The sequence below is a fragment of the Rhinolophus ferrumequinum genome, chromosome X (genome assembly GCF_004115265.2).
Source record: "Rhinolophus ferrumequinum isolate MPI-CBG mRhiFer1 chromosome X, mRhiFer1_v1.p, whole genome shotgun sequence".
NCBI lineage: Eukaryota > Metazoa > Chordata > Mammalia > Chiroptera > Rhinolophidae > Rhinolophus > Rhinolophus ferrumequinum.
The window spans coordinates 15,863,919-15,876,128 of NC_046284.1; the positions used below are offsets into that span (position 1 = coordinate 15,863,919).

The 12,210-nt window shown below is 46.5% G+C and overlaps 2 protein-coding genes across 2 annotated transcripts; both read left to right on the plus strand.

The window, feature by feature from the left end:
* The first annotated feature begins 243 nt into the window (after positions 1–243).
* On the plus strand, positions 244–1,569 carry SOX3 (SRY-box transcription factor 3). The gene is given in 1 exon segment (XM_033117639.1): positions 244–1,569. A coding segment is annotated over 1 exon segment (1,326 nt).
* A 2,007-nt stretch (positions 1,570–3,576) lies between these two features.
* Positions 3,577–11,996, plus strand: LOC117032840 (tubulin alpha chain-like). The gene is given in 3 exon segments (XM_033124507.1): positions 3,577–3,780; positions 11,399–11,440; positions 11,442–11,996. Coding segments are annotated over 3 exon segments (801 nt in total).
* Positions 11,997–12,210: the final 214 nt, after the last annotated feature.

The following is a 12,210-nucleotide window of genomic DNA, read 5'->3' on the forward strand; positions in this document are numbered from 1 at the left end:
CTCCTGAATAACTCTCATCACGTCACCGGGACCAAGAGGAGTATGGGGGTGAACGAAAGGGCTCCCCGAACTCTTTTTTTTTCCAGCGGGGCCGAACGGGGGCTCCGTGATGATTGGCCAGAGCGCATCACTGCAAGCCTGTCAATCACAGGGACTCCCGAAGGCGAGGGGCGGACCCAGCTCAACCCTGGGGGACCAGAGCAGGTATATAAGGGGCTTGGTGAGCGCTCGGCCAGACTGCGAATGTGACCAGCTCGAGACTGCGCATCAGGTGAGAGTAGCCTGCGGGTTCCTGTTTACCTGGCGCAGAGCGCTTCGGCCAGCCTGCCCTTCCCGCCCGACCCGCTGGCCCATCGGCCCCCAAGCGCCCCTCCGACGGAGTCTCCAGGCCTTTTCACGGTGGCCGCTCCAGCCCCGGGAGCGCCTTCTCCTCCCGCCACTCTGGCGCACCTTCTTCCCGCTCCGGCCATGTACAGCCTGCTGGAGACTGAACTCAAGAACCCGGTGGGGCCACCCACTCCAGCGGCAGGCGCGGGCGGCCCCACAGCCCCAGGCGGCGCAGGCAAGAGTAGCGCGAACGCAGCCAGCGGCGCGAACGCAGGCGGCGGCAGCGGCGGTGGTGCGAGCGGCGGTGGAGGGGGCAGCGATCAGGACCGCGTGAAGCGGCCCATGAATGCTTTCATGGTGTGGTCCCGCGGGCAGCGGCGCAAGATGGCCCTGGAGAACCCCAAGATGCACAATTCTGAGATCAGCAAGCGCTTGGGCGCCGACTGGAAACTGCTGACCGACGCCGAGAAGCGACCGTTCATCGACGAGGCCAAACGACTGCGCGCCGTGCACATGAAAGAATACCCGGACTACAAGTACCGGCCGCGCCGCAAGACCAAGACGCTGCTCAAGAAGGACAAGTACTCCCTGCCCGGCGGCCTGTTGCCCCCCGGCGCCGCCGCCGCCGCCGCCGCTGCCGCCGCCGCCGCCGCCGCCAGCAGTCCGGTGGGCGTGGGCCAGCGCCTGGACACGTACACACACGTGAACGGCTGGGCCAACGGTGCGTACTCGCTGGTACAGGAGCAACTGGGCTACGCGCAGCCCGCCACCATGAGCAGCCCGCCGCCGCCCGCGCTGCCTCAGATGCACCGCTACGACATGGCCGGCTTGCAGTACAGCCCCATGATGCCGCCCGGCGCCCAGAGCTACATGAACGCCGCCGCCGCGGCCGCCGCCGCCTCGGGCTACGGGGGCATGGCGCCCTCAGCTGCTGCTGCCGCCGCCGCCTACGGGCAACAGCCCGCCACCGCCGCTGCCGCCGCCGCCGCCGCCATGAGCCTGGGCCCCATGGGCACGGTGGTGAAGACCGAGCCCAGCTCGCCGCCGCCCGCCATCACATCGCACTCGCAGCGCGCGTGCCTTGGCGACCTGCGCGACATGATCAGCATGTACCTGCCACCCGGCGGGGACGCGGCTGACGCCGCCTCGCCGCTGCCTGGCGGCCGCCTGCACACCGTACACCAGCACTACCAGGGCGCTGGGACTGCTGTCAACGGAACGGTGCCGCTGACCCACATCTGAGCGCCCGCCTGCGCTCTCCGCCCCTCCGCCCCCACCCCGCCCCGCCCCGCACCCCCAAGTTGGGACGCCTTGTTGTTTAGCTTTGCTTGCCTGGGTCTGTTGCCTTGTACCGATGATGGGGAGGACAGAAAGTTTTGCTGTAGCTGTCGGGTTTTGTACAAAAAACATAAAGAAGTCCGGAGCAGCGGATATGGGACTTTCTAGAGCTCGGCTGCCCCATCTCTCCCCTTTTGTAGGTTGGGAATCGCTGTGATGTTTGCAAAGAAAAAGCAGCCCCCTCCTCCTCCTGGGTTCCTGGGTTTTCCGGTTGCATTTGAAAATGTTGTCTCGTTAGTTTGCTGTTAGCCAAGGAGTGAGTGAATGGGAGAAACGTACTCTCGGGTGAGGCTGGCCTGAGACCTGCAACGCCCCTCCCCCAGTCGCGTTGCATCCGTTTTCCTCGAGGTGTTTTGGCTGGCCGCGCGAAGTGGCGCGGTAGCTAAGGCCAGTGTTAATTTATAGCCAGGTGTGCGTGTGCCTCCCGCCTCGCCGCCCCAGCCGGGGGGCAGCTTGTCCAGTCCGCATTTAAGCTGTTGCGTTGGTGATTTCTGCCGTGATCTGTTTGATATTTCGTCGCGCTTATGTTTTCATATTTCGTTTGGGTGGTGGGGAAGGGTCTATCTTGTTTCAGGTTTTTCAAGGTTTTACTCTTAATTCTTAAATGAGAGATCAATAAATTTTATAACCAACATAATGGAGTCGTGATAATTTTGCGGGCCTGAAACTTTAGGTACGGACTGGGGAGGAGACCATCACTCGGTATTATAACCATGGCTCGGTCCTGGGGCCAGGGAGGTCCCTGGGAAGAGGCGAGAGTGATCTGAAATGGTTTATCTTTCTCTTCAACTACTTGTAATCCAAAACACTGCGGCTCCCATTATTTTCAACTGAAACTCCGAGGAAAACGCGGGTTGTCTTCCTGGGAGCCCGCACAGTCTAGCTAAGGTGAACCTCCGCGGCCACGCACTTGTTGATAGCGCTGAGCGGCCGCTGAAACCAGCCAAATAAGGGGCACCTTTACCTTTGTGCACTGGGGCGGGAAGACACTTGAGCCGAGCTGAAATATTTACAAAACGAAAACCCTTCGGAAATCTCAGTGATCTTATTAATAATAAACGGGTCACAGGAATCCCAAGCAGGAAATAATTACATTTTAGCGGTGGTGGCGCAGAAGCGGCGGAGCCAACATTCAACACTAGGTTTGGTTTTTCAAAGTCCACTTTAGATTTGAAAAGATCACTAAAACTCCTCCGATGGCTTTTTCTTTTTGACTTGTCAATCCAGTCCACTTACTTGTTTTTTACAAGAGGCTCCCTCTGTCCCAAGCCTGAAGACCGCTTTATTTTCCTCCCACCGACTTTCCCCCAATCCCTGATCCTTGGCCATTACGCTGTGTCCCCCGAATGGCCTGGCCTTTCGTTCGCGCCCGGCCACCAGGCCCCCGTGTATCTGTTTGGAGCCTAGGAAGAAAACAAATAGAACCAGTGTTTTTCTTACCGCCTCCTCAGCTGTTTGAGGTGATTTCCTTAATCCCTTTAATCCTGTTACCTCGCTATATCCTAGAATAACTAAACTCGGTCTTTCCAATAAGCTTGGCCTGGTGCACTGTTTTTACCCTCATCCACTCCTGACCACAGGTTTCTTTGCCTAAGGTCTGCTAGGACTCTGGGCGACAGAATCTCCAGTAAATTGGTTCGAACTCCACATTTCCAACTGGCTTCTTTGTGCGGGCCAGTTTCACCTGAGGGCCAGGGCGGGCTTGGCGGGGGGGAGGGGTAGGGGCCTTCAGCGGCTTCGGGGTTTGTGCCCGCTTTTTCCACATCACTGCGGATCCAGGAGGCTAAGCTCACCACGCCTCTCCAAGACAGGTCGCGTCTCCCAGGGACCGTAGCGCCACCCCCTCCCCGCAGACCCTGGCACTGTTTTTCCCCTACCCATCGCACCCCACACCATACTGTGCAGTAAGGGATGGGAGAGTCCCCCGGCGGTGATTTACAGACCCCCCGCGCACTGCCCTCCACCCGGTGCTCCTCCCGGGCCTACAGCGGCTGGGTTGGGCTCGGGCAAGACCTCCGTACCACTCCCTCCCCTCCCATCCCAGGGCCACAGACGTCGGGCCCCTCGGGGCTGGTACGAGCCGCTGTGATTGGAGCTAACCAAACAGGCTGCCAGGTTGGTGAGCCTGGCCCCTCCCCCGTGCTAGAGTGTCCCAGGAACAAGAGGAAACTCTCTTGTCATATCCATCCCCCTATTCATATCTTTCACAGTGTCTGGGCCTCAATAAAATACCTCTCCGTTACTCTGGGTTCCAGTTGCTAGAATTGTGGACACAAGTTTGGTCTGAAATAACTCCAGGAAAGGGAGGGTGAAAACAAGCAATTCTGCCCCACTGAGGGGGCGGTGCCAACGGGGAATAAACTGATACTGCTTCTTTGGAAGAGTCCATTGTGCTGCTGCCTTCTTAGAAGTGCCAGGGTCACCCTTTCAGCCGGGCTCACATACTCTCTAAAGATCCATGTCTTTGTGTTGCACTTTGTCTGATTTCCAAATTGCCTTTAAGAGAAAAGATTTCATCAATCAGCACATTTGGAGGATTTAAATATAGATGAAAGATAATTTAAAAAAAAAAAAAACTTCAGCAATAGGGAAAAGAACTGAACTGAACTGGAGTGAAACTCTGGCCAGAGTTTTCAAACTAGAGCATGGGCCTCCCCTCTCCCACTCCTCCAGACACACCTCTACCAGGAAAACTGCCCCTTCATCTGTTTTACAGATTAGGGTTCTTGTAAGATTTAACTTGAAATAGGTTCTGCTGCGTAAGTGGCAACAATAACAAAATCTGGTCATACCCCAACACTCCTCTGGCTTGTTTTACGAATGAGGAAACTGGCCCCTAAGGGGAAAATGGCTGTGCTCAAGGCTGCTTAGTTGGTTCTGTGGTGGCACCTAGGAACCAGAGGGCTGTCTGCTGCACAAGACGGGGAGAAACTGATGAAAGCCAGTCCCAGCAGCCTCTCAAGCTCATAATCCCACAGGGTCTTAGAGAAAAGAGGTAATCCCTGACACACAGACACCTACTAGCCACCGCTTGGCTTGGTGAATGGCAAAGTGATGTGGGGAGCAAAGGGTCCTTACGCAGTAGAAAACACCAGCCCATCTTTTAGCTTTCCACTAACAGGACAAGAGCTACCTTTTGGTGGGAATTATCCTACATAGAGATTTTCTTTCCTGTCGCGTCTCTATGACTCCAATCATCAATGTCCCGTCTAGAAATTTACAGGGGGAGAGGGCATCCTAAATAAATGCAGGCAAAGATTTATAAACAGACGTTCATCACAGACATCCTTAGAATGGGAAAAGTTACAACCCAAATGTCTAACAAATAGGCAAAGTTTATGTAAAACATGTTTCCAAAAGAGACTACTTTGCAGACATTAAAAATTGTGTATGGAGAGATTTTAATGACACAGGGAAATTTTTAAACCACAAAGTGAAAAGAGAAAGATATACAGAAGTATATTCGGTATGTATGACCTATTTAAATATAGGTATACGTGACTGGAAAAATACGCAAAAATGCAGGGTAATATGAATACTGGTCAGTCTTCCTTATGTTTTGTTGTACTTTCCAATTTTCTCTGATAAGATTTTATTCCTGTTATCACCAGAAAAGGCAGGTTTAAAATATATTCCCTCTCTATCGCAAATACGGAAGAAATGTGTCTCTTTGTGAAAGAAGAAAGACCCAGCATTCCCTTCATCTGTTTTGGGGTGAGGAGGCCGCAGGGAGTTCCAGGAGCAGTAATTCTCTAACTCTTCTCCGGTTAGGGCCTGCACTGAACACAAGCAGGACAAGCACAGAGCAACCCCCCCCCCAAAGTGCCCTCCTCAGTAAGCAGGGGCAGGAGCAGATTAGTGATGGCTTCATCATTCTTCTGACCCACTCACTGGAGAAAAAGACCTCCTTGGGAGCCAAGCTCCACCACAGCGTGGGCTGCGGGAAGCAGGGGCCAATGAGGACCCAGACTTGAGCTCTTGGGTGAGCGGGTGAGCAAGACCAGGGGTTGGGTCCCAGGCCAGGCAGAGGAGGGGCTAGATCAACACCCACCAGCTGAATTGAGTACAATATGCTGTGTTTGTCTTCCTCATCATCACCATCCTCAGCCACGCCACTGTCATTTCTGCCGGACCACTGCCATGGCTTCCTACCTGTTCTCCCTGCTTCCGTTCTGTTCCCCACCAATCCGTTCTTCCTATAGCATTCCTTCCCCTTTTCAAACATAAAAACGATCATTGTTACTTCCCTTCTTAACAACCTTCTGGTGACTTTCTATTGATTGCTGTTGGGAAAATATCCCAACTGTCCAAAGCATTGCCTGATCCAGCTCCTGCCTACCTTTCTGGGGTCTACTCCTTGCACTCCTACTTCTCCCTATTTCAACCTCAGCCAGGATTCCTTTGAGAAATGTTTGTTAAATAAGTCATGGTTCCTGATGGTTTCACATCTAAATAAAATGTAAAATCCAGTAATTGTCTCAGATAAAGACCATTATGCACAGTACACGTTTTATTTTGCATCTGGAATTTCCCCAAGTCCGCATATCAAGCACAGATTTCCTGACAATTAATAAAATGTACTAGCAAAAATTACATCATTTCTTTCCTGCCTCAGGGATTTTGAATTTGTTGTTCCCTTTTCCTGGAATGTTTTTCCCCAAGCTCTTCCCTCAAATAGTCCAGTGTCGTCCTGAAAATCTTAGTTCAAGCATCACTTTGGGGAAGGCTTCCATAATGCCCACCTCCAGAACAGGACAGATCTCCTGGTTATAAGCTCTCATAGCACTGGGTGTCTCTTCACAGCACTCATCCCAGTGGTCATTTTATGTTTATTTATGTGATTCTGCCCATTGGGGGTCTCTCTCCTAGTCTATAAGTTCCATGAGGGCAAAGTTTGTGTCACCAATACCTGGCACAATGCCTAATCCATATTAGGCTCTCAAAAATATATGTGGACTGTTGACTGCCTGTTTAAGGAAGCGGGGAGCTCTGGGGTTTGAAGCAAACAGGATCAGTACAAGTTCATGAAAATCACGAGTGAATCTGCTACCTTGGCTCCAGCTCTAACCAGCTGTGGGCTCTTGAGGACATCACTTATTCTCAGCCTCAATTTCTTCAGATGTGAAGTGCGAATGACAATTTCTCTGGTTTGTTGTGAGGATTGGATTTTTTTTAAAAAAGGCAACCACAATGCTTTCAGAGCTCAGCGCAGTGTCTGGCACACAACCATTGTACAGTACGTATTAGGTATAATGATCACCTTGCTTAGCAACCTCTACTGACTCTTCAGGGAGGAGCAAGTGCTCTCTGGTCAGATTCTGTACTTCTCACCATCACAAGTGGCTAGTTCCTGCTATAGAAAGAAGACAAAGTATGACGTCACCATTCAAAATGAAGAAACCATATGACACCAAAAGCATAAACACAAAAGAAAAATAGATAAATTGGACTTTGTGAAAATTAAACTTTTTTGCTTTAAAGGACATACATTGCCTGGACAGTGAAGTGACAACCCATGAAATAGGAAAAATACATAAAAATCATATATCTTGTAAGGTGCTCATATCTAGACTACATAAAGACTTAAGACTCGATAATAATAATAATAATAATAATAATAATAACAAATTACCCAATTAAAAATAGACAAATGACTTAAATAGGAATTTTTCCAAAGAGAATATACAAATGGCCAACAAGCACATGAAAAGATGCTCAACATTGTTAGTCTTCAGAGAAATGCAAATCAAAACCACAACGAGAATTAATCTGGGGAACGTAATCAATAATGTTGTAAAGATTTTGTAGGGTATCCGATAGACACATGTCCCATTTGGGAGACCATCTCAGGGAAGATGTAGATGCCTGATCACTGCACTGTACACCTGAAGCTGAACAATAATGAATGCCAACTATAATATTATATATATATATATATATATATATATATATATATATGTATACATTTACAAGAGGCAGAGTACAGCATTGGGAGTGCAGACAGTGGAAATGGGATGGCTCGGTGCGATGTCAGAGGGATACTGGATGGGGGGAGGGGGGTCCACAGTGTGAGGGATATAAATGATAAACGTCTAAGAAAAAAAAAACACAATGAGATACCACTTCACTCCAATTATGATGGCTATAGTAATAATTTTAAAATAGGCAATAACAAGTGTTGGTGAGGATGTGGAGAAATCAGAATCCTTATATAGTGCTGGTAGGAATATAGTGCTGTAAAGCCACTTTGAAAAAGTGTCTGGCAGCTCCTCAAAAGGTTAAAAATTGAGTTACCATATGACCCAGAAATTTTATTCCTAGGAATAACCAAGAGAAATAAAAACATATGTCCACACAAAAATTTGTACACTAATGTTCATAGCAGCATTATTCATAATAGCTAAAAAGTGGAAACAAGTTAATTGTGTATTAACTGATTAACAGACAAATAAAATATGGTATATCTGCACAATGGAATATTATTCTGCAATAAAAAGAAATTGAGTACTTGTATATATACAGGTTAATATTTATACATATATTACCTAGCTCTGTCAACTTATGAGAAGGCCTAGAAGTAATGATATCCCAGTAGCAACAAGCACACCTAGAGTCCAGATCTTAAGTTTCTAATATCATTATTCGATAAAAGGAACCAGGGCACTTTGGGGAAATGGCTGATTCTAGGACTGGGGCCAGAAATATACAAAATGAGTCTGGAGCATCCTGTAGTGCCAGAAAGTAAGAAAAGGTAAGAAAGAAGACAAGGAAGGAAAGAAAGAAGGAAGGAAAGAAAGAAGGAAGAAGGGAAGGAAGGAAGGCCCCCAATGATAGGGGAGTGTCAAAGGGACACGGGGGCCAACTAAAAGAGCTCTGACCAAATCTGGAACAATTTGAGCAACAAAATGAATAAAATAATACGGGATTATAACTCAAAGTATAAACAAATATCCAAGTATTCACACTGACATAAATAAGTAAATACATAAATGAGGGGAGGGGAAGAGACAAATCTGTGCAGAAGAAATTTAAATAATTTACGTAAATACTCTAGCTTCAGGGAGGTGGGGCATAACTCCCCACCCCTTAAGGGTGGGCTACTCATAATGACTACCCTCTGAAGAGAATAGTAGGGAAAGAGGGAAAAGAGTAACTTTGCAGTGGAGAAACCTGACAAACACTACCTCAGCCAGCAGATCAAGGTCAACATCAACAGCAATGTTGATAGTATGTGCTCTTGATATGATGTGATTAAAATGGTACTTTTCCTTTGTGGTCTTCCTCCCAAAAATCCATAATCAGTCTAATCATGAGAAAAACATCAGAAAATCCTAACTGAGGGGCATTATACAAAATATCTGACCAGTATTCCTCAAAACTGTCAAGGTCATCAAAAACAAGAGAAGTCTGAGAAACTGTCACAGCCAAGAGTAGCCTAAGGAAACATGATTTCTAAGTGCAATATGGTATAGTGGATAGGCTCCTGGAACAGTAAAAGGACTTTAGGAAAAAACTTAGAAAATCTGAATAGAGTGTAGAGTTTATTTAGTAACAATATATCAATATTGGTTCATTAATGTAACAATTGTACCATACTAATGAAAGATGTTAATAATTGGGGAAACTGGGTATGACAGTATATGAAACTCTGTGTAACTATTTTTCTCAATTTTCTGCAAATATATAACTGTTCTAAAAGGTAAAGTTTACTTTTTAAAAAAGAAATGAAGTACTAATACCACAACATGGATGAAACTTGAAAATATTATGCTAAGTGAAAAAAGCCAGTTACAAAGGAGTCCATATTGTATAATTCTACTTATGTGAATGTCTAGAATAGGCACATCCATAGAGACAGAAAGTAGATTAGTGAGTGCCTAGGGCTGGAAGAGTTGAGAGGAAATGGGGAGTGACTGCATCTGGGTACAGGGTTTCTTTTTGGCGTGATGAAAACATTCTAAAATCAATTGGTGGTGGTTACACAACTCTTAGTATGTATACTAAAAACCATTGAATCATATGTTTTACATGGATGACTTTTATGATATTGAATTATATCTCAACAAAGCAGCTATTGTTAGTAGGAGAGGTATTTGGTTGGCAACCTGTCCAGTGCTAGGGGCTGCTGTACACCCCAGGCACTAATTCAAACCCAAATGCATTTTCCTAACCAAGGCAGTCAGAGCAGGAACAGTCCTCAGAAATCATCCAGTCTAGCACCTTAATTTTACATAGAGGGAAACTGAGTCCCAGAGGGACCTAAACATGCCAAGGTCACACAGCTTGTTCATGCCATAAGAAATGAACTAGAACTTGGGTATGCTGCCTCTCTGTTCACTGATGTTTTTCACAGCTATCAGCCAAGCTGTCTTTAATAAGGCTGACTATGTTTTTATCCACCCACCTCTACCACAAATCTCTTCTCAGTTGGAGGGCGGATGGAAAATAGCAAACCATTACCAAAAGAAAAACGAAATAATCTTTTCAGTTACTAAAAACCTAGATTAACTCTCCAACTGGGTTCCTACTCAGAACTCATTTTGAAAGTGAGTTACTTTGTGTGTTAAAGTAAATCTTCACTGAGGAAAAAAACCTCCTGTTAAAAAGTAATTAAGAGCTCATTTATTTTTACAGTATATTGTTCACTGTGGAAATGTCAAGAAAACTTAACAGAAGTGTACATTACCATGCATATTTTACTCTTAGATTTTATTAATATGCTTTTACATGTGGATCTTGGAAGTCCCTGATGAACAAAACACAAATGTATAATACTAGACATTATTCAAAACATTTACTGAACTTCAATTTTTGTTTAAATATGAAACCATCAGGGACTTTTGAAATATGTTTGAAAAGCTTTGCCAAAGCCCATGATTTATTTATTCCATAAACATTTTTAAGGCATTCTATGTGTGAGGAAGTGTGCAAGGATCTGGGAATCATAGGCAGTCATGGTGCTCAAAATATACGGTTGGAGAGAAGGTCAACAGGGGACTCTGTCTTGAGGCAGAATGAAACGGGAGCCATTCCACCGTAGAGCTAGGGTCTGTGAGAAGACCAAAGAAGGGGCTTCCTGGAAAAGAGATCATTTAAGTTGAACCTTATACAGTATGTAGGACTTTCATAGGAAGAGAAGGAGTGGTGGACATTTCAGGCTGATAGATCAGCATGAAAAAGATTCAGTCATATATCTTGGAGTCAGGAAACTTCATGTGGTTAAATAACATGGCTACAGAGAAAGGGGGTGTGGAAAGATGGGTGAAATGAAGCTGGATCGGTGGAAACGGTCTTGCTCATGGGCCCTGAATGCCACACTATGGTGTTGTACCTTGATCCTGTACTCAGTGGGAACAACAAAAGGATTTTGGTCAGTGCTTTATAAAGATCAAGCTGATTGCTATGTGAAGGATAAATTAGAGCGAGAAGAGACGAGAGGAAGGGAGATTGGCCAAGAGGCTGTTTTCTTTTGGTTCAGGTAAGAGAGAAAGATTGGGTGTAGTGGCAATGAGAATAAGAAGTGGTAGGATCAAGAGATAGGAATCTCTGTTTCATTTTGGGTGGGGGTACACAGAGAAGGAGGTGGCATTAACAGAGATAGGTAAGACAAGAAAAGGAGTCTAAGCTCTTAAACTTTTAAAATGAAGAGAATGGAGATCTGGTCAAGATGGTGGAATAAGTAAATGCTGTGCTTACCTCCTCTCACAACCATATCAAAATTACAACTAATGAGCAGCTTTCTGTAGCAGAGATCACCAATGTGTGCTTTGAGCCATACCAACCAGATGGTGAAATGTGACCTTCGCCATGTTAAATACATGGCTTGCTGCCTATTATACCACGGTGTCATGGTTCCCAAAGATGTGAATGCCACCATTGCCACCACCAAGACGAAGCGTACCATCCAGTTTGTGGACCAGTGCCCCACTGGCTTCAAAGTTGGCATTAATTACCAGCCTCCCACTATGGTACCTGGTGGAGACCTGGCCAAAGTACAGTGAGCTGTGTGCATGCTGAGCAACACCACAGCTATTGCTGAGGCCTGGGCACTCCTGGACCACAAGTTTGACCTGATGTATGACAAGGGTGCCTTTGTTCACTGGTACGTGGGTGAGTGCATGGAGGAAGGAGAGTTTTCTGAGGCCCGTGAGGGCATAGCTGCCTTTGAAAACGATTATGAGGAGGTTGGTGTGGATTTTGTTGAAGGAGAGGGTAAGGAAGAGGACAGGAATATTAAAGTTAATATGTCACGAAGGTGCTGCTTTTACAGGGAAGCTTATTCTGTTTTAAACTTTGAAAAGCTGTGGTCTGATCAGTTAATGTGTATGTAGCAGTGTATACTCTCATATACAATTACTGGCCTATGCTTTAAAACATGACACTTTGTTATAGATCCAACCTGTCCATTTCTCTGATGGATTTGAATAAAGTATTCCCTGTCTTAAAAAAAAAAGTTACAACTAAACTACAGAACAACCATCATTGAGAATTACCAATAGTTTAGCTGAACAAAAGCCCTACGACTAAGGACATACAGAAGCAGCC